Here is a 22,271-nt window from a genome sequence, read left to right as displayed (position 1 = left end):
TACCCTTTCACCTAAATTCATTTCTTGGAATCTACTTTTCTATGAACTTAAAAAGTGAGTGGCTATTTTCTGAATATTTCCACAGTGACGGACACCCATATAATTCTTATGTAGTTGTTTTAAAATTATTATAAGATAATTTGTTTTATTGTTTTCCTTTGGATACTTTAATAGAATGTGGTGCCATTGTCTGGATGTATAGATACTGGTAAAACATTGTCAGTAGTGTTGAGAGCAAAGGCAGTACTCTGATGACCCTCCATCGATTTGTAATCTGACATTTTCTTAAAAGAGAGCACATGTATGTAGAGAAAAATTTGGGGTGACTGCTATAAGAATACCCAGGTATAACTTGTGCCCATACCATACAGGACCTTAGAGTCAGTTTCATGTAAATTTTCAAGAACTTAGAAACAAAGAAAGGCTTTGCCTATACAAACAAGTATGAAAACAATGTCACGTTTAGAAAAACAATCACTTATTTTGAAAAGAATATATACTGTATCAGTACTGGCTGAATTTTGTTTTAGAATTTTTAGTTAAGCAGTAGGTTGATCAAATTGATTTGTGGGTTTATGGCTGCTTTAATTATGGAAGAAATATGATCTAAATGATAAGGACCAATGTGCTTGGGTAGAAAAAGGTAAAACCAAGATCATACCTCAAAACATAACCTCTTTAGATACACACATTAAGAGAAATGGGTCTTTTAACATGAAATTTCAACACTACATTTTGGAAGTCAGAGTTATTATTTCTCATGACCATGTTCTTCTTAAATTCCATTATTAAATTCAACAATAGTTTATCAAGTATTTACCATTAAATCAGAACTATGATTAAACCTAAAGATTTTAAGAGAAAAAATGACCAGGGCAACTTTAATAAAATAGAACCACTGGAATTGAACTTTTAAAGCAACAAACTTTTAAAGCAACACTGGAATTGAACTTTTAATACATCAGGGTCGCTTATATGAAAACATATGGGACTTACATATTGGTATTGGCTGTTGATGTCAGCCATTCTCCAGCTAGGCCAATGATATCCAATCCAGTGGAGAGCTGGTTGAAAAATCGAGGATGACCTAGAGAGGAAACAGAAAAGCATCAAGACAAATGCAGATTTCTCAACCTATCTTCAAGGCAAACGGCCTGCCCCACTGGGTCACACTGATGGGGCTTGCATCCCAGTGATATGTCGAATAAGGCTGCTCAAGGATATTGAAGAAGGAAGGGCAAGTTGACCCACCCCATACCAACCATTAACATTCATGATGTCCCCCAAACTTCTATGTTTCTAAAGCATCATGCTTTTAAAGAATAATATCTAATATCATGAAACAAATCATGCTTTCCAGTGTTTTGTGTTTCGATGTGTTTTGCCAATATATATATAGTCAGGTGACCTTCAGATTAAATTTATGGCTGAGATAACCTAGCTCTCCTCTGTGAAATGGGCAGTCACAGCCTATTTCACTCATTGAGTTGTTGGTGAGGTAATTGTTTTTGCTACACAACTCTAAATCCCTGTGCAACCCACAGTATGCTTTAACAGGCTTTGCTCTCAGCAAATTCAGGATTGTTGCCAAGTTTTTGCCAACTTAGCATTCAATGGAAAACTCAACTCCACATCAGCAGGCTTGGCTCAGCTGTCAGGAAGGAGTCAACGCAATAGATTATCTAGGGACGTGTGGCTGGGAACTGGTGTTAGAAAGATATGCTGACTGCTGTGTTTCCAGTGGAAATTGCCTTTGCTTCTGAAAAAAACAAAAACAAAAACGGTCAGAGAGCTAGTGTTAGAATGTTCCTGGTCTAACTCTCCTCTCTGAGAATCTCTATTCTTCCCTAGATGTGATTCAGAACATCTGGACTATGACTTCTTATATCAGAAGATACCAACCTCTGCATCTTAAGAGCCCTCACAAAATAATACTGGTTTTTAGAGAAAACTAAAAGAAGCATAACTGGTAAACTTAGTTTAAGTATGGGGCCATATTCTAGATATTCATGTGGACTATCCTGGATAGTGAAATGATTCCATGTTACTCGACTTTGCTCATTGCCAACAGAATCTGAGGTCTTTTGAAACAACACATTTTATTGAAAGTCATTAAAATATATATGCAATATCCATTTAAAAACTTTTAACAATATACACTTCATTTTAAGACAAGACTGAATGGTAAATAAATGCAGTCACAGTATTTGATAATGTATCAAAACCATACAGTTTGGCAGAGACAAAAGATGGACAAAGAGAGATTAACACAAAGTGAAACAGTATCTCTTTGTCAATTAAAATAAAAAGGACACAAAGTCCTTCAAAATCTTATTTTTAGTTTATGGTTACAACCTTGAGCCCCCAAATCTTATATCTACCAGAATTTCTCTTAAGTAAAAAGTTTCAATTTCAATTTCAATTCTCTATATTGGATGAAAATAACAGATGATAGATACGGTGCTGGGCCGCTCATGGCCTAAATTCAGGTAGAGGGAGAAGGAAAGAATTATTTTTTAAAGTAAAGCTTTCCTACAAATAAACTACAAGAAAAAAAAAAGAAGGGTTGGAGGGGGAGATCCCTTGATTAGGAGACATGGCAAACAATTGCATGTAAGAAACTTATTTGGATCCTGATTCAAATGAGTTTGACAAAATTAAAGCATTTATGATGCTCATGATACAACTGGAAATTTGAAAACTGACTAAATATTTCATTAAGGAGCTTTAAATTTTTTTCCAGGTATGACAGTGACATTGTGGATTTTTTAAAAAAAATTCTTAAGAATGAATATTGGGCCAGGCGCAGTGGCTCATGCCTGGAATCCCAGCACTTTGGGAGGCCAAGGCAGGTGGGTCATCTGAGGTCAGTAGTTCGAGACCAGCCTGGCCAACATGGTGAAACCCCGTCTCTACTAAAAATACAAAAATTAGCCAGGCATGGTGGCGGGCACCTATAATCCCAGCTTCTCAGGAGGCTGAGGCAGGGGAATTGCTTGAACCCAGGAGGCGGAGGTTGCAGTGAGCCGAGATCACGCCACTGCACCACAGTCTGGGCAACAAGAGTGAAACTCCAACTCAAAAAAAAAAAAAAAAGAATGAATATTTATGGATACAATAATATTATATTGGGGATTTACTTTCATGTAATGTAGGTGATGGGGAATGGATGGCGGTACAGGTAAAAGCTGATAATAAAGCAGGGCATTAGGTATATAGGGTTCATTATAGGATTCTACTTTCGTATAAGTTTAAAATTTTCCATAAGAAAACATTTAAAAAAGAACAATGAAGGGAGTCCAGCATATCTACAAATCGCTTAAAGTAGCTGCTGTGGCTGAAGGCTGACTAGTGCCTGTTAGTTAATGGGAAATCTCTGTATGCTGGTTCATTTTTTAAAATAAGTCTTTTATTAATTTATAGAGAAATTTCTAAATGCCATTATCATCTCTTCACAGACTATACCCAGATCAGTATGTTTTCACTATTAAAACCCAATTCATTATTTTGGCTGAGCCCATTGATGCATTCATATCCTTGAAAAAATACTTTCTACTGTTTGTAGCTACTTGTGGGGTTTACCCTATTGCTCCTTATCTATGCTTAAATTCCACATCAGCAACCAGGAGCTGTTTTGACGTGGCAGCAACAGCATGCTTTTATCAGCGCCAGCATCCTGAGATATAGCAGGAGGTTTCACATTGCTTGGAAGACTGCGAACTCTGTAAAGACAAATATCTGCTCCAAGAAGCAACTCTGAGGAACAAAAATGAATGTTTGCAGGCTAAGTACCTAAGTGGGTTCATACACTGGACTAATAACAGTCAATGCTTTCTCTCTCTCTCTCTTTTTTTTTTTTTTGAGACAGAGTCTCGCTCTGCCGCCAAGGCTGGAGTGTAGTGGTGCAATTTCGGCTCACTGCAAGTTCCACCTCCCGGGTTCATGCCATTCTCCTGCCTCAGCCTCCCCAGTAGCTGGGACTACAGGCGCCTGCTACCGCGCCTGGCTAATTTTTTGTATTTTTTAGTAGAGACGGGGTTTCACCGTGTTAGGCAGGATGGTCTCGATCTCCTGGCCTCATGATCCGCCCGCCTCGGCCTCCCAAAGTGCTAGGATTACAGGCGTGAGCCACAGCACCTGGCCTTTTATTTATTTATTAATTATTATTATTATTATTTAAACAGGTCCTGCTGTCACCCAGGCTGGAGTGGTGCAGTGGCGCGATCTCAGCTCATTGCAACCTCTGCCTCCTGGGCTCAAGCAATCCTCCCACCTCAGCCTCCAGAGTAGCTGGGATCACAGGTGCACACCAGTACGCCCGGCTAATTTTTGTATTTTTGGTAGAGATGGGGTTTTGCCCAGGCTAGTTTTGAACTCCTGAGCTCACATGATCCACCTGCCAGCCTGCCAATGTGATGAGATCACAGGTGGGAGTCACCAGGCCAGGCCTGTCAGTGCTTTCTCTGACCGCAAGATGCTTTGGTTTTGTAGATTATATTAGATGATATTATGACAAAATCATGTATTTGTATTTGAGGGACAACGCCATTCTGGACTTTCATAATAAAATGACGTAGTTCTCATCTCTCTGAGAAAGTGAGTGTAGAGCAAATTGACAAAGTTCAAAATATCAGACCAAAGCAAGTCAAGTTAAACATACATGGGGAATTCTGGCTCTTTTTAAAATGCAGCCAAATAACACTATTTGTTTTCCACCAGGAATAGATTAGCCATCTGACCAAGATGAGAAGTAACTAATTGTAAATTGATAGAGTGCTTTTCTTTAAAAATCAAACAACATAAACTTTGTACATATAATTGAGTCTTGTGTATCCAGCAGTTATTTAATGAAGCTACACTTATTCCAGTGGTGTTGGCAGACCTCAGCAGCTCTCTGGGATTCCTCATTTTAAAAAGCATCTTTGGCCAGCATCATTATTTCATTATAACACTTTGTTTTTGACATCCAATTGTCTTACTCAGCTCAATCACCACCAGCCTCCTAGTCTCAGTCTTAAATCTATCTTCAAATGATGAGGAAGAATGAGAGGGAAAATAAAGAAGGAGAGACAAGAAGAAAGAACACAGGATTGCCAGTTGTGACCTTGGGGTTTTCCCTGTGGTGGCAACTATGCTAGGGATGGTCAGTTCTTCTAGATCTGTCTGCCTGAGAGCTCAGGAAAGCCAGACTGTAGTGTGGAGAGAGTTATAGGGAGAAGAAACCACTGCGTCACTCCTGGGCTTAGTCCAGTCTGAGCTGTTTCTAAGCATCTCAGAGGCCCCAAGGTCCTTGAACTTGAGGCAATTGGAAAGCAACTGCTTTGATGAGGATTGCTGATTAGAGAGGGCTCCTGGAACATGAAAAGGAGGCAAGAGGACATCCTCAAGGACTCCCACTGGAAATAGAATTTGGTGACTCAGAGTGTCCTAAGCTCCAGAAGTTGCAGTAGAATGAGAACGCGTGTGCATGTGTCTTTTTGGCCTAGCCAGTAAAAGGTGTCATGGGTTGAATTGTGTTCCTCCAAAAGATGTGTTCAAGTCCTAATCCCTGGTTCCTGTGAATGTGACCTTATTTGGAAATCGGGTCTTTGCGGATGTAAACATGTTAAGATGAGGTCATACTGGATTGGGGTGGGCCTTAATCCAACGACTGGCATTCTTATGAGGAGAGGGAAATTTGGACACACACACAGGAAGAAGGCCATGTGAAGTGAAGGCAGAGGTTGGAGTGATGCATCTACAAGCCAACAAATGCCAAGGAATATCCACAACACCTGGAACCTGGTAGAGGCAAGGGTGGATCCTCTCCAAGAGCCATCAGAGAGAGCATAGCCAGCACCTTGATTTTAAACTCAGCCTCCAGAATTGTGAGAGAACAAATTTCTATTGTTTTGAGCCATCCAATGGGTGGTCATTTATAAAGGCATTCCTAGGAAACTAATACAGAAAGGGAGGGGAAATAGCCCAATTCTCCCCAGTGTCAGGGACAGGCAAGGGCAGGATTTATCAGAATGAAATAGACCTGAAAATGGACGCAAGAAAAGAAGCAGAGGATGGGTCATTCTGCTCTCTTTAGGTTGTGAATAGCCTAAATCCAAGAATGAAAATTCTTCTTTTTTTGAGATAGGATCTCAATCTGTTGCCCAGGCTAAAGTGCTGTGGCAAGATCTTGGCTCACTGCAGCTTCTGCCTCTTGGCCTCAGCCTCCTGAGTAGCTGGGACTACAGGTGCATGCCACCATGCCCAGCTAATGTTCGTATGTGTATAAACATATATAACATATATATATATATATATATTTTTGGTAGAGACAACGTTTCACCATGTTGCCCAGGCTGGTCTCGAACTCCTGAGCTCAAGTGTTCTGCCTACCTTGGCCTCCCAAAGTGCTGGGATTACAGGCATAAGCCATTGTGCTTGGCCAGAATGAAAACTCTTTATACAGAACTTGACCTAGCACCAAGTATTTCTATCTTTTTAATCTACTTTTACCATGATATATGCTGATGAACTTTTGCCTGGGTCAGGTCCCTCCACCAACTGTTACTGCCCAAGCTTGTTCTTGTGGTCACTGGGTGCTTTGCCGCCTTCTCTCACCAGGGCTGTGTTTTTCCTCCAACACGAGTTTGATATCCTTACAACTGGCAAGGGTGAGATGGAGGGCAGAGTTGCCACTACCTGTCTACCCGATTCTCCCCCTTACCTGTGCGAACCCCATACTTCAAGGTGTCTCTGCAGTCAACCAGGATCTGCTCCAGGGACTCGGGGTGGTCAGAGAGCTCCAAGTTGAAGCCCTCCATGCCTTCCAGCAACTGGTGTGGGTGATGGAAGTCCAGCACCTTGGTGGAGCGATCAAATGTCTTGCGGACATAGTTGAGGAGTATGTCCACCACTTCCAGGAGGAATTGCACGGTTTGCTCCTCCCCGTTCTTAGCCGGAAGCAGATCTGAATTTGGGAGAGCAACGAATGGTTATCACCTGACTCATATCTAGATTTCTTCAGCCCAGAGACCCCTAATATTAATCATGCTATCTGTATAGGCCTGATTTCATTCCGGGATATGTATGTGCACTGAGAATCTGATGTTTCCCCAGAAAAATGCACATACCCCAGAAAAATGCACATGCACATAAGTTTTGCATGTTTTCCTGGGAGTTCACAGCCTTTCTGACAGGCTGCTCAGACATGGAAGGAAGTGCTCTGAGACGTCCTGAACAACCTGCTACTGCGGTTGTCATCTGCAGGTTGAATGGGCATCTGTGAGGAGTGTGATGGAGGGGGCATCTGTCGTGCTCCCCTGGGACCAGATGTGTCCCTGTCCATCTGGTTTAGTGTTGTGATGTGCTTGGTTTGTTGGCATCAGAGGGTAAGTCCTCTCTGGGCAGAGCCTGAGGTCCCCCCTGAAGAGGGTGGTTCTTGGCGGTGTCCTTAGACAGGAAACTGGAGCTGGAAGATGGGGCTCAAGAAGGTGGGACAGGGAACCCCTGCCTCTTTCTTGACCTCATCCTTTTGGGCCTGGACTTTGAGATATCCAGAGGTGACTTTGGGTCTCAGGCTCTGCAGTGGTCAAGCTAGAGGTTAGACAGGGAGAAAAGCTGTAGGGGCCCAATTCTGTAGCTCATAGGCAGGCTGTGCAGCTGTGCACGATAGTCTCTGTGGCCCCCTGGGTTCGCTCCAGGGTTCTAGGACATATTGTTTAACACTCTGGTCTGCCTTCTGTGGCCCTGTGGGAAGTTCATGGAAGGGGATGGCAGTGGATCTACCTGTGAGCTGTTTGGGAGAGACTGGTAAAGCACCTCCTGAGACGAGAGTTGTGAGGCAGCAGGGGTTAGTGAAACATCTCCGAAAGGAAAACAAGTTCCAGGACACTCGGTTACGAGGCTCAGCATGCAACTTCCCACAGTGTGATTTTGTGTGTATGTGTGTGGCCAGTCTTGCAGGATAAATGTTATTAAGGAAATCGTTAGATTTTCTGATATGTAAGATTCCTTTGACTCTGAGTCTATGAATCCATATTTGTTCCCTCGAGTGTCTTTAGAGTTGACTTTTATTGACTGCCCTCATCCAGTTTCCAAAATGATGGAGACCTGGGCAGCAGGGAGAGAGGGAGTCAATTATATTCCCCCAAAGTCAGAAAAGCAGTTTCTTGTGGGTTCAGAGAGAATGAATGACATTTCTTGATAAAAGAAGTAAAATTGCAGGAAACAGTCAAGAAACTCAAATAAGAAATCTCCTGGCTAGCATGGGGCAGGCGTGGGGCAGGGGCTACCTCTAGCAAACAGGTTGGAGAAGTCCGTCTCTGTGCGCCGGAAGCGGGCATCCCGGTCGCTGTTTTCACAGGAAAGCAGGTTCTTGGAGGACTGCCTCTCCTTGAAGGCACTCACAAGGCGACTCTTCTCTTCCAGGCTGTTGGTCCTTTGCAAGAAGCCTATGGCACAAAAAGCTGCTCAGAGAGAGTGCTGCAAACTGCCCAGCCCCTGAGGGTCAGCTGCGGAGCGAATTAACTCTCCAAGCAGGGCTCTTGTTTCTTCTGAGAAGAGAAGTGAGTGTCTGCGTTTTAAATATAGTGGCTCTGGCACCGCTCGCCTTCAGGCAGGGAGGGGGGGCAGTGCCAAGTGTCATCAGTGGCAAAGACCCAGTCATGCAAGAGAGAAAAACAGTAAGTGAAGCCCATTCTCCTCTCTGAATGTGACAGTGAACTCACAATTAAGTAAGTTGGACAGCTTCCACTCCAGTGACCAGCCCCAGGATAGGGCTTTAAAGGAGGGGACACAATCAGAGAAGATGCTGCCAGCACTGTTCATGGGCTGTATAAGCAGAAGGAGGAGAGGAGAGAACAGCAGAGGGAGGAGGAGAGGTGAGGACCACCGATGATGATGATGATGACCGTTCATGGACGATGATGCGATATCGCCCGATGATGATGACTAAATGATTGTTAAGATGTGATGATGATGCGATGATTACAGAGGACGTGGCTGATGTGCGATGATCGTTGCGATGAAATGACCGGCGATGAATCCCACAAGATGATGATATCGCCGAACCCAGCCAGATGATGCACGATGAACAAGATGATATGCCGATGACCGCTATGATGACATCCACGATCGCTGGAGATGATGATAGCGATGACGTTGGCGAAATGATGCGCGACATCGTTAAGATGATGATGCGCGATGAATCGCTGATGACTGGCGATGCGATGACCGCTTTATGATGACCGCCAGATGTGCGACATCGCCGTGCGCCGATGATGAAGAACCGTAACAGATGGGTGCCGATAGCGAGATGACGCTGATGATGATGGCGATGACTGTTGCGATATGATAGCGATGACCGCACGTGATGGCAATGACGTTAAGATGAGATGATGAAGATAAATCGAACTATGAGCCGATGGGCGAGATGACCGTTAAGATGACGTTAAGATGAGATGACGTTAAGATGATGATGTAAAGATGCATCAACAGATGGTTTACGACCACAGATGATGATGATGATCGTTGCGATGGCGATGGGCGATGACCGTCGATAAATATTATTGATCGCTGGCGATGATGACAAGCGATTAACTGCCTGATGGAAATGATGATGCGATGACGTTGCGATGATGATGCATCGTTGCGATGTGATGATGCCGACCCACGTTAAGATAATGTGACGATGAAATCCGGGTGATGCCATGTCGACGACAACGTTATGCATGATCGACGATGACAAGATGGAAGATGCATGACATCGCCGCGACCGCGATGATGTACGACCGGTTATGATGATGATGACGATGACCACGCACGGCTGATGATGCGCTGACAAACGTCATTATTATTGATGACACGATGACGGCAAGACATAGCCGATGATGATGACCGCTGGCGATGGTGATGATGCGATGACCGCTGGCGATGATGCTGATGACCGCCAGCAATGGAAACATGTTTTATGACCGCCGCGAAAATGATGGGCGATGGACGTTATTATTGATGACGATGACCATTATGATGACCGATCGTTGCGATGGATGATGCTGACATCGTTATGATGCCATGATGTTTAATATCAACCTGATGATGATGACATCGCTAAATAAATGCACCGTTCTGGCGAATCACCATGATGCAAAACACAAAGATGTACGATCGTTAAGATGATGGACGCGATGAATGCTTGATGATGATAAAATAAGGACAGCAGAGGAGGAAGGTGAGGACAGCAGAGGGAGGAGGTGGAGGACAGCAGAGGGAGGGAAGGTGGAGGACAGAAAAGAGGAGGGAGGGGTGGAGGGACAGCAGGGGGGGTGGAGGGAGGAGGGGTGGACAGGGGGAGGACCGTGGAGGGGGGGGGTGGAGGAGGAAGTGGAGGGATAGTGGATGAAGGAGAAGGAGGGAATGGAGGGACGGAATGGAAGAGTGGTGGAATGGAAGGAATGGACAGTGGATGGTGGATGGTGAGCAAGCATTTGACCTACAAGTACTTATTGAGCACCTGTTGTACAAAAGCACTTTGCTAAGCATCTAGGATGGGGGACCGATAAAACTGAGTGAGACAGGATCCCCCGCCGCTCCTAGGGAGCCTAAGCAAGCCTGGCAGATGGTAATCACTGAATAAAATAGTCATCCAAGAACTCCACAGAGATGACAGGAGGGATCTGAGCCCAGGGCAGGATTCTCAGTGCCTCATCACCCCTCGGAGGGAGTGGAAAGTTCTCCTGCCTGAGGCCAGCAGGACAAACTCCAGCAGCAAACGGGGAAGGAGAGTTGAGCCAAAAGGGCAGGAGAACCTGCCAGCGTAGAGCACACTCCCCTCCACATCTCCACCGTCCCCTGTGGGGCTCCCGGCCCACACACCTGCTCTTTCCCTTGGCTTCTCCTCCTTCAATTCAGCCTTAGTCTTATCCCAAAAGGCAATACACTGAAAAGAGAAAAATGTTCCAAACTTCTGGTGACCCCAAAGCTGTCTCTGTAAATACCAAGATCCTTGGAGAGTCATGTGTCACAAGGCAGACTTGGAAGAAAGTCCCAAGAGGTGCAAAAAGGCAAGTTAATCTGGAGAATTCAGCTTTGCTTCCCAGGACACAATTCAACTCTGATGGGTGGGAGATGGAGGGATGCATGGGAAGGCTGCGGTGATTAGAATCCTCCCACACAAGTGAGCCAGGGGCTATTTCTGGAGGGAAGAATGGGAAAGCAGAGGCACTAAGCTTTTTGTTGTTCCCAGCACCTTTTACATTTCTCACTAAAGCCCAAAGGACATGAGAAGGGGGGTAAATACACTATAATAGAGCTCTACACTTGGGTATAAAGATGGGGTTGTATCCTTTTCCGTATCTCTTTGCCTACTTCCTGAATTCCTCCTCCAAATCTTCAAAGTCCAGAGCCGGGAGCCAGCGCTCATTTGCCAGAGGGATGCAGGATCAGATGGCACCTGAACTCTGAGACTGCTCCCCTCGTCCCAGAACATTGAGCTGTGGAATTTGCCAGACTTGAAAGATCAAACCCATGTGGCCTCATGCAGTGAGGTTCTACCCAGCTGAACCGCCACTCTGTTGTCCCTGATGTCTGGTTAGGCTTCTGACTCACTCCCTGAGTCTCCCCACCTTGAAGCCCCTTCCATCTGGGCAGCTGCAGGAAGCAGAAACTCGGCTTCAGGTTTTGACACAGGCTCTCCCAGAGATGCCCTGATGAGGCTGACGGATGATCATCATGCTACAGCTTTTTTTTTTTGAGACGGAGTCTCACTCTGTCGCCTGGGCTGGAGTGCAGTGGCATGGTCTTGGCTCACCACAACCTCCATCTCCCAGGTTCAAGTGATTCTCATGCCTCAGCCTCCTGAGTAGTTGGGATTATAGGCGTCCACCACCATGCCTCGCTAATTTGTGTATTTTTAGTAGAGATGGGGGTTTTACCATGTTGGTCAGGCTGGTCTCAAACTCCTGACCTCAGGTGATCCACTGTCTCGGCCTCCCAAAGTGCTGGGATTACAGGTGTGAGCCACCGTGCCCGGCCCTATGACACAGTTTTAAACCTGCATCCCATTCCTTGGGCTGCACTTCCAGTAATGTACTAGGAATCAGAATCCTCTCTAAATCCTGTAATTATTTTATGAATAGCACACTTACACTGCATTATAATTTATGTTAAAAACAATTAATTTGCTAGTCTAAACATGTAATATACATTGTCATGTCTTTCACTTTGTTTAGGAAGGTGTTTGTTTTCTAAAATACTGGGATCCTCAGACAGGTAGGTGATCCAGGCTGCCCTTGGCTGAGATGCCCTGGAAGGAGCTGCTTCTCCAAGGATGAAGAGGTGGTGGATGACATGGAGGTCAGTGCCTTGACAATTTCCCTGGCTAGCAAGGGGTCCTGTAAGAAGGGGCCCCAGAGAATGAAGCTGAATGTACTCCCTCTTGCTCTACACTCCAGCTTTGAGGACTTACTTTAAGCCTGTGAGTAACTGGTCACAGAGCTCTACATTCTTAGAGGCAAAGAGGAAAGCAGAGGAGAGGCAAAGCTGCAGTTGTTTGGTTGGGTGCTAGCACACTGGCTGGCTGCAAGGGGAGAAGTCATGACTCCACCTCTGAGCTGAGGGGAGCTCCTGCTGCGGGTTCCTCACCCCTGCTGCCAAGCTCAAAGGCTTATGGGGCCCAGTGAGAGAGTGTGTATGTGTATGTGCATGTGCATGTGTGCACACGTATGTGTAGCTAGAAAGCTCCTGGCTCCAGCCAGTTGTTGCCAAGTGGGGCTTTGAGCTGTGCATGGCATAAGCACCTATGGCCAACAGGGCATGTGGGAGCTGAAGCCCAGCATATTCTGTGTTCAGCAAGCTATGACATGGAATTGCATATGCATAGACGGAGGGGCTCTTTTTCATTTTTTGTTTTTTGTTTTTTTTTTTTGTTTGAGACAGGGTCATACTCTATTGCTATTGTCCAGACTGGAGTGTAGTGGCGCCATCATAGCTCATTGTAATCTCAAACTCCTGGGCTCAAGTGATCCTCCTGCCTCATCCTCTTGAGTAGTAGGACTGCAGCTATGCGGCCACCACACCTGGCTAATTTTTAAAAAGGTTTTGTAGAGATGGGGTCTCCCTATGTTGCTCGGGCTAGTCTCAAACTCCTGGCCTCAAATGATCCTACCACCTTGGCCTCCCAAAGTGTTGGGATTATAGATGTGAGCCACCATGACCTCTTTTTCTGATTTTCATTGGCTAACAGCACCTGCCATGTTCCCCCACCCCCTTTTTTTCAAGAGAAACCAGAAAAAGAGAACACTTGAAATCTCTCTATTTTTAAGGTTTGGCACTTGATACAAAATTATACACACACACACACACACACACACACACAGTGTAGGCTAAATAAAACAGTTCAGGGGCTGTAATTGGCAGCAAGAGATAAGTGATGGAAGCCCAAGGACACCCTGGGAAGTTAGCAGAGCCCGGAGCCAGAACTTAGGGATCCCTGCAACTCATTGTATTTAGGTCATGCCACCATGCCTACAGCTACTTTCTAGCTCTTGGCAAGACCATGGGTTTCTTCTAGCTGATTACTCTCCCTGGGGGATTCTGCCTCCAGAGTTAAGGGTACCTACCACTAGTGGGGCCCAGGACCTTCCTTGCAGCTTCATTCCGTGGCTTTTGGGGAAGGGCAGGGGGAGAGTGGGTGGGGGTTGAATATTTTGGCAAGGCACTGAGGGTGCTTCTGAGAGTCATCCAGGATAATAGGTTTGGAAATGGGAAGAGGACCATGAGTTCCTCTGCTCTCTTAATGTGAAAGGGCAAACCAACCTGGATGGTGTCAAGTCAAGAAGGGACCCTCCAGGTCCATCCCTCCAGAGATGAAGGGAGGTGTGTGTGTGTGTGTGTGTGTGTGTGTGTGTGTAGGAAGGCAGGGAGCTGTGGACCTACCTAGGGCCAACACGAAAGACTGCACTCTGCCTCCACTAGCTTAAAATGGAAAGCCAAAGTTGTCTCAAGGTATGGAAAATAAATCCTCTTAGTGTTTTGTTTTCTTTCAGAATCAAACCTAATGGGAAGCCTGCTAACCTGTGGCCCCAAAAGCAGAGCATTTTAGCCCAAGGCAATTTCCCTTCAACAGACTACCTTGGATTGTGGGGAGCAGAAACAGGGAGGAAACTCTGAGGACTGTAGCCCCCAGGAGCTCTCCCTCCTGGCTTTGGCTGACAGTGGGGGAGGGGGAGTTGAGGCCAACTCCGGGTTGGTTCCCTATTTCCGGACCCAGCGAAGCCCCACTCTTTCCCTCCTCTTTACCCTTTCTGAACTTGTCGGGTATGTCCCCATAAGAAGCACTTAGACCTTTTATTCCCGCGGAAGTGGAACGCCTGCAGCCAGAGGAGCAGGGGACAGTAGGGGGCAAGATGGGAGTGAATGAGGGCTGCCCCCCACCCTCAGCAGGTCAGGCGCCGCGGGTAAGGAGCCCTCACCCAGAGCCTGCCCCTACCCTGTCCTCGGCTGCGGCGGGCGCCCGGGGCTCGCTCAGTTCTGCCTGCCCGGCTGCATGACAATGACGGCTGCAGAAGCCGAGCGCGGCGGCCGCCGAAGGGACCTGGCGCGAAACGGGCCATTAAGCCCAGAATGGCGGCAGGGTGGGGGTGGAGGTGGGAGTGAAGGTGGGGGTGGGAGTGGGACGGGGCTATTTATAGAACAAAGCTCCAGCCGGCGGCCGCCCCAGCACAGGGATGCAGCCCTGGCCTCGCTCCACGGGCGGGCGTCCCGTGCTGGAGAGAAGGCCAAACCCCCAGGCCACCCGGCGGCAGGGCTGGGCTTTCGGTGGAAAATGGCTGGGTCTAGGAATCCAGAGCCCCTTCCTTGGTAAACACCAAGTCCCAGGGTCTAGAGGAGAGAGCCCCAGAAACGCAGGGAAGGCGCGGCGCAGCCAAGCAGGGAAGGGAGTAATTCCCCAAAGCGGCTACTCTGCTCTGACTGCAAACTGTCACCGCCCTCGCCCCAGGACCCAGGGAGGCTGGGAAGATCAGGTGCAGAGAGCACCCAGGCGGCGGGCGGCTCTCGGCGCTCCGGGGCTGGGGCGGGCGGGCGGGCGTGTCCTGCGCCTGCTCTGCCGCTATCTCCCGCGCGCAGCAGCTGACGGATGGCTCTTTAATAAGCCCCTCGTTAATCTTCCCCCGCCTCTCCAACCTCTGCCCGGGGACATTCGTATTTTCTGGCCCGATAAGGCTAGAGAATTTTAGACGGTGAAATGTAGCAAGGAAAGCAAGTCCTTATTGTTCAGCCGGAGTCACTCAGCTGTGTCCCTTCGAACAAATCTCCCTTTTTCTTTAAAAAAAAAAAAAAAAAAACCTACATCCCTTGGGCGTTTTCATTTCAGACCCTCCTGTCTCCAAAGAGCAGTTCTTTCTCCTCTCCAGCTCCCTGATCTATTTTTTTCCTTCCCGGCAAATCTCATCCGGCACCGCCCGGTCCTTTCGCCCCCTGCGACTCCTTGTCTCTGCTCGTCCCCTTTCCCTTCCCTCGTCGCCTTCAAGGATACGCCAGGCAAACCCTCGTGCCTCCCCCAGGCAGGTCATGGAGGGCTTCAAGCAATCCTTTTCTCTAGCGTCCGAAGCCCCAAAGAAAGAAACTTGAATCCGTTCTGACATCTCAGGGCAAAACCCCTCAAGGTGGAGAGACCACTTTCAATGCGACCCAACCGTGGGTGGAGGTGTGAGTGAGGGGTAGGCGATGATATAGGGGACGGGGGAAACGTGTCAGCTACAGCTTTAGGCAGATACCGCGCCTTTGGTCTGCTCTCCAGCAAGCCAGATCAGTTCACCTTTTCTACGCGACCTTTGGGACGCGCGGGCAGAGTGCACAGCACCGGGTGGGAGCTGCTTGTGCATGGGGCTAGGAAAGTGGTGTTGCCGCGCGGGGGCGCTTTCCTCCCGCTTTTGCGCCCAGGCAGGACACCCGGCGTTCGCTCCACGGGGTCTTGGGGATTGGGGACTCCAGAGGAAAAGACCCCTGGGGACCGGGTCTGGGGCGGGCAGAGGAGGGTCAGGGCCTGTACGGGAGCGTCGTCGCTGGCTGTGCTGGCTGTGCTGGCTGTGCTGGCTGTAATTACTTTAGAAAATCAGACCCAAGAGCCGGGATTCCCCTCCGCTTGCGTCCCGGTCTCCCAAGCCCAAAAGGTCTGCGCGCCTTGCCGCCCAGCCGGGCCCCAGCGGGCCCTGTCACTTACCGCAGATCTTGAGCCCCAGTTTTCTGGTGCATCCATGGGCCACGCCGCACCAGGTATCGTACGCTAGGACGAGAGAGAGGGAGAGAGGTGCTGTCAGGGAGGGTCCGACCATGGGGAAATGGGTGGAGGGCAGTGGTTTTCTTGGGGAAGGATGAGGTCTTTGCCAGAGCTCTTCATTAAAAGCTCCTTCCTGAAAGGAGCTGGGAGCCAAATCTGTGAGCCGACAGGCATACCCTCTGAGCCCCCATCTTACTCCTTTCTTGCTCCTGGGTTCAAATATAGAATGGTGTCTCTGAGAGGTGGGGCACCCAGCACCCCTCCGGGCCCCCAAGCGACCCCCACCCGGCAGCCCCGGCGGTGGGGTCAGAGTTGGGTGAAGGCTGACCCACACGGAAAGGGCCAGGCCCCGCAGACTCAAACTACCCAACACCCACTGGCCAGGCCCCGCAGACTCAAAGGGCAACCACAGCAGCCCAGAAAGAGAACACAGGCATCTGGGACCGAAACGTCTCATAATTTCTTGGCGGGTCTCCAGCCTAGTGGCAGCTTAAAATAAACTGGCATGAAATGGGGTCGCGGAAGAGTTCAAGAATTAATTGGGTGAAAAATAGTATTTGACTAGATGATCGGGCTCGCATGGCTGCTCTTCAGTCAGATCGGGGAGTGGGGAAGACAATAGTGCGCCTCGGCTCCTCATCCCTGGCCCCTCTTCCCAACCTGCCCCTCATTAACCTTTCCCTCTGACATCTTGGGTCTGGAGCAGGCACAGGTAAATGGAATCAAGCACCCTTCCTCTGAGTCACAACTGAGGGTGGGGGTGCTGCTGGATTTTCCTTCTTTTCCAGGCTGTTCTCAAACCCCTCAAGGTCTACCTGCTGCCTTCGGGGCTCAACTTCCAGCAAGAAGCGTGGAAAGCAGCCCCATCCCCGCTAAGCCCCCAGGCGGGCTGGTGTGGTGAGCCCAGCACGAAATCCCCTTCCAATCTCTCAAAGCAAAGCTCTCCAAGCACTCCCATCCCTTACCCTACCCTTCCTGGTGCCTCCAGCTTCACACAAGTGTTGCAGGCGATAAGGAGAGTGACATCAATTAAACCCGAAGCACAACATAGCCCCAGCAGGGAGAAGAAACAGCCTGACATCGGTGAGACATCTCACAGATAGAGTTCCAGTGACAGACAGGAAATCAGTGCAAAAGCGAAACCCTAATAATACCTGGTGGATAAAGAGCTATTTGGACCTGATAAAGTACTTTCACTTTAAACATCATCTCATCTAATTCTCGTAACAGTCCTATGAAACTGGCAGGAGTGTTGATCTAAGAGTCATTTGACAAAGAAAAAACATCGAGGCTCAGAGAAGTTACATGAGTTTTCCAAGGTCACTCAGCAGGGAAGTTGTAGGTCAGATACATTGCACTGCCTTTCAAAATTGGGGGCTGCAATGAAAGGGAAAGGGAGACGGGGAGAGCAAGCGAGAGAGCCCCTTTGATGTAGCAAGGGTCGGGAAGACCTAGCGGTTGAGGACAAGGAGGGCTCCAAGTCCCACCCAAGGGTTGCTGGAACAAGAGAGTGCCTAAGGTTGCCTGCACTAAGGCCACCTCCCAGGATACTCTAAAGGGGCAGAGAAGTGGAGCTAGCTGGGTGGGCAAGGGTATTATCTGCAAGGGAGGGTGAGAGTGGATAGAGCGCCCAGCGCTCCTGTGAAGCCTGGGGTGCGGATGCCGTAGCTAGGCTAAGGGCCCGCAACAGTGTGCCTGGGACACGTGCTGCTTGCTCTTTCACAGCAGGGTCCCCGGCTCTCTTTTGTAGCTTCGAGGCAAACCAGGCCACGTGCGGATTCAGGTCATCGCCTCTGTTGGGTCTCCTACCTTTGACTGGGCGTTTGCACCGGCGACTGGCGGTCACCGGGAAGTAGGGGCGCCGGGAATGAAGGGTAAATTAACACAACTGCCTGCTAACCCCCGACTCCCACCCCCAGGCGGCAAAAGGGGGTGGGAAATGTGGAAAGCATCAGAAAAGAAATCCATCAAGGCGAAAGTAACACACAAAGGCGCGCAGGCCTCGCATTCCTCCCGCCCTGCCCTGACCAGCTCCAACGCGGGTGCCTGGTTCATATGCTACCAGGGCTGGCGACTCTCCCGAGCCCCTCTTTGTTGTGTGGGTAATTGTATCACTCCTGGGTGGCGGGAAGAGGGAGCTGCAAAGGAAATTGGAATGAGACCTGAGGACTTAACACAGGACCTCTTGCCCGGGAACCAATGCCAGCGTCTAAAGGGGCTTTCCGGTAATAATCCCCACCTCGTTGATGAGGATACTTATTTTGTCAAATATAAAGTGCCATAAAAGCGCATCAATAAGCACTCCCTATAACCACATTGTCCTTCTTAAGCCCTTTCTGTATACAAATTCTGTAAATTCATATAATTAATTACATCTCAGAAACAAAATAAATAAAGAGGGGAGCGGGAACCCTTACAGTCTGAAGCTGATAGTTTTTTTTAGGGGGGTGGGGTCAGGAGACACTTCTTCACTCCAACAAGGAAAAAGAAAAACAATTTTCTCATCTCAGGCCTTTACAGAGGTAGGAAATAAAATTAAAGATAGATTCTGGAAACGGGTTGAGGAGCCTGTAGTACTTAAGACAGGGAAGCATAAATCCTCCTCCCTCTTTTATCTGGCGTCTCTTTTCTTTCTCTCTTTTCGGGACGTGGCACCTCCTGACAGATCTCTTGCCTGGGGTAAGGAGAGAGGTGCTCTCTCCTCTCTATGATAAATCTTCTTGCCCCCTCCCAGTTCCCCATCTCTTGCCACTCAGAATGCTGCCCGTTCCCCGCTTTATTTATTTATGTCTCTGAGATGTAATTAATTGTATGAAATGTCAAGGCTCAGTCTCAGTTTTATGCACCTTTCCCACCCCTGGCTTCTCCCTAACTCGTCAATAGCTTGATGCAAATTTGGAGCAATTAGGGACCCTGAGTTTTCTAAACGCTGCAATTAACGTCCAAATTTCCGCTGATTACACACTTTGAGCACAGCGCAGGGGGAAAGGAGGAGGTTAGATCTTGGCTCAACGAAAGCCAGGGACTGAAAACTCTTATTCCTGCTGGGGCTCCCAGCTCTTCATTCCGCCCCGTGCCCTGACCCTTGTGGTCCCACGAAGCAAAGAAACCACACACAACAGAATAAAAACGACACTGGCTGCGCGCCCCTCCTCCGCCGCGAAGCCCTCAACGATCGCCGCCACTCGGACCTTGTGTGGTCCTCGCTCTCCGGTGCCCTGGGAGTCACCTAGCGTCCCTGACAGCCAAATGACCTCTGGCAGGGACCCGGTCAGAGCCCCATTTATTTCCCAGCCTCCATTATCTCCGCGCTCCCTCTTTCCTTTCCGCCAGCTCAGCCTCCCGACGTCCCAGCGCCCCCATCTTCCCCGCAGTTCATTTGACAGAAAATTGGGGCGGGACCTACTTGTGGGGCGCAGGTTAGTGGTATTGGGGTCTGCTCCCGCGTTCGAGGAGGTTGCAGACGAAGATGGGGTCGAAGACGCCATCAGCTCGGTCGTCCCGGGGCCTCTACTGTCCGGGGTCCTCGACTGGTGCGGCGCAGAAACAGGCTGCAAAGAGAAGCAAGAGCTGTGCGGGGAGGACTTCCGGGGTCCTGCACACCGGAGGGACTGAGCGGCCGGGGGCGCGGACGACTCCCCTTGAAGATCCGGCGCTGGAGAGACAAGAAGAAGGGAGGGCAGCGAGCCTGCCTGGTCGGGGTGCACGGGGGTGGGGGCAGCGGAGGAGACGTTCACGTTAGCTCCGGTACTGGGGCGCGGGCAGCGTAGCCCTGGGTCGGTCTCGAGTCTGGCGGTGCATTGGCGCGACCTGGAGTGAAGCGCCGACACGAGGCAGGGTCGAGGTGGGGGTCCAAGGCCAGTACAAGACGCGGGGGTGTGGGGGACTGGGCTAGGAGTACAGGGGAGCGCTCAGTGAGCGATTTTCCAGCCGAGCCGCTACAAGCCCCACTGGGCACTCAGCACCGGCGTGCGGGCCAGCGGGGGGAGGGCGCACGGGGCGGGCATGTCTGGTTCGGTGTCTGGTTCCCGTTGTTGTGTCTGGCTAATTCCCTGGAAAGAAAGACACTAACTGCTCCGGGGACCAGGGACTTTGGTGAGACAAGGTGAGAGGGGGAAAAAGGCCCATGTTTTTATGTTCTCCCTCGGACTCGGCCAGAGAAGAACCACAGTCACCTTGCACTCCAGACAGCCAGAAAACAGCGAGTCGGAACCTTGCTTGTCTCCCTCTTATCCCTACCGGTTTTTAGCCATCGCTAAGCCTAGGGCGAGGTTTCGGTCTGGTTTCAGCGTTTCTCCTCTATCTAGCCCCTTGAGGACCCCAGAGACCTCGCGGTGCAGATCCAGAGAGGGTGGGGTAGGTAAGAATGGGGATCGTCACCGGGGAAACGAACTTGCGCGCAGCGCGCAGGAGGCGGCGGACAAAGATCTTGCGCGGCGCCCCTGCTCGACTCTCGGCGCTGGCGCGATGGCGCCCGAAGGCCCTGGGACAGAGAGTGCGGGAGAATCTGGGTAGATCGAGGACCCCGCAGAGAAGCACCCATCGGCTATCGCCTCCACACCCTCCCTCCGACCTCACACCTAGCCCCGCGAGAGCACTCGCACAGCAACACTGGCAGCGGGTGGACCACGGCCGCTGGGAAAGTAACAGGTTACCGCTCCTAGTAGCGCCTTTGGCTGCTGCTGGTCAGGCGCCCTTTGGATGGACAGGCGCTCGCAGCATGGAAGCTCAAGGGAAAATCGCTGTTGCCCCACTTCAAGTAGAGCCTCAGCCTCTGTGCGTCCCCGGGGCTTGAATCCGGCGGGCAGAGATAAGAAGAGTGACGAGGGCGGGGTGGGGGGTGGGGGTCCCTGCGCAGCGCACCCATGGAGAGCAGGGACTAGGGCGGGCAGGAAGCACTCATTTCGGAAGGGTGGGTGGCGGGCGCCGGGGTTGGTTGAGAAGCCGCGGGCGGAGAGGACCTGGCTGAACAGCCACGGATGGGCGCTGGGAAGTCCAGGTGGTCGCTCGCTTACCCACCTCGGCTCGGCCACAGCGAGCTGGGCACTCCCGCCTTTCCTCTGCACAGCGCCCAGCGATCCGCTCGGCTCGGCTCGGCTCGGCACTGACAGGCGTAATCTGCCCGGCGTCACCTCCAGCTGCTTCCTCGTTCTCGCTAGTTCCGTCTCGCACGCGAGCGCCAGGAGAAGAGAGAGATTCGAAGAGGCGGCTGCACGGCTTCGGGGTAGGCGGGGGCAGAGTGGGGAGGCGGGGACCGGATCGGCGGGGAAATCACGAGGCCGTTGCTCGCGGGGGCAGCTCGTCGGTGGAGCGGCGGGGCTCCTCTGCAGGTGCCTGACCGCCTCTGGAGCTTTATAGGGCGATTATAAATCCAGCTCACGGTTTTGCGCCCGGAAGGAAAAAAAAGGTCTTATGAGTAATCCAGAACGTACTCAACACGCTTTTTTTTTTCCTTTGGAAATAGTCAGGCTGTCGGGTGAGAGGAGGGAAAAGATAATTCCTACGAAGAATTCTGCCTTTCTGAGCGTTTCTTCTTCCCTCCCCTCCTTTCCCCTCTCCCATTTCCCCTCCCCCTCCCATATCTTGTCGGAGACCAGCGGCGGCTTTGCCTCAGTCCTTTTCCCCGGGGTTCCCCCAAATCTGTGACCCTGCGACGCTTCCTTGAGCGAAAGCGCGCTCTGGGTCGTGTCCTCGTTGGCTCTCTACGGAGTCAGGATTGTTGTAACGGCAAAGGAGGCAGAAATGAGGGGAGATCTCTCAGACCACCGAGGAATTAGTTTCCTCATCCAGCCCTGGGCCTCATCAAAGTACCACACCTGGCCACAGCTACCCAGTGCCACCGGCAGAGAAAATGACCCCACGTCCCTTTAGCTATGCGCTCGCTCCTCGCTTTGGCCCCCTTGGTGATGGGAAAAGAAGGCCTCCTGATTAATCACGTCTGAAGGCTGATGACACGCACGAGCGCCGCTGCACGCGCATGGGGAACCCGTGCACAGAGGTGCCCCGGGAGGGGCGG

General features: G+C 49.9%; 1 protein-coding gene and 1 long non-coding RNA gene across 3 annotated transcripts in view; one reads left to right on the top strand and one right to left on the bottom strand.

Moving 5' to 3' along the window:
- The window catches only part of GAD1 (glutamate decarboxylase 1), a 46,134-nt gene extending 24,362 nt beyond the window's left edge, over positions 1–21,772 (bottom strand). The window contains exons 1-6 of one of the 2 annotated variants that reach the window (XM_009182424.3): positions 21,275–21,772; positions 19,662–19,806; positions 16,199–16,261; positions 8,271–8,429; positions 6,704–6,946; positions 997–1,087 (exon numbers count right to left, since the gene is read on the bottom strand). In XM_009182424.3, coding sequence (XP_009180688.2) covers positions 997–1,087; positions 6,704–6,946; positions 8,271–8,429; positions 16,199–16,261; positions 19,662–19,743 — 638 coding nt within the window. In that variant the 5' untranslated portion in view covers positions 19,744–19,806; positions 21,275–21,772. Of the gene's footprint in view, positions 1–996; positions 1,088–6,703; positions 6,947–8,270; positions 8,430–16,198; positions 16,262–19,661; positions 19,807–20,910; positions 21,068–21,274 lie in introns of those variants that run through there. The other variant, XM_003907590.4, reaches the window with a different exon arrangement.
- Positions 14,687–18,671, top strand: LOC103876308. The gene is made up of 2 exons (XR_635496.3): positions 14,687–17,338; positions 18,006–18,671. It is a non-coding gene; the product is annotated as an uncharacterized LOC103876308 (long non-coding RNA).
- Positions 21,773–22,271: the final 499 nt, after the last annotated feature.

This window comes from Papio anubis, chromosome 10 (genome assembly GCF_008728515.1).
Source record: "Papio anubis isolate 15944 chromosome 10, Panubis1.0, whole genome shotgun sequence".
In the NCBI taxonomy this organism is placed as follows: domain Eukaryota; kingdom Metazoa; phylum Chordata; class Mammalia; order Primates; family Cercopithecidae; genus Papio; species Papio anubis.
Note: the sequence above shows the minus strand (reverse complement) of the source record. Positions and strands in the feature narration are given on the sequence as shown.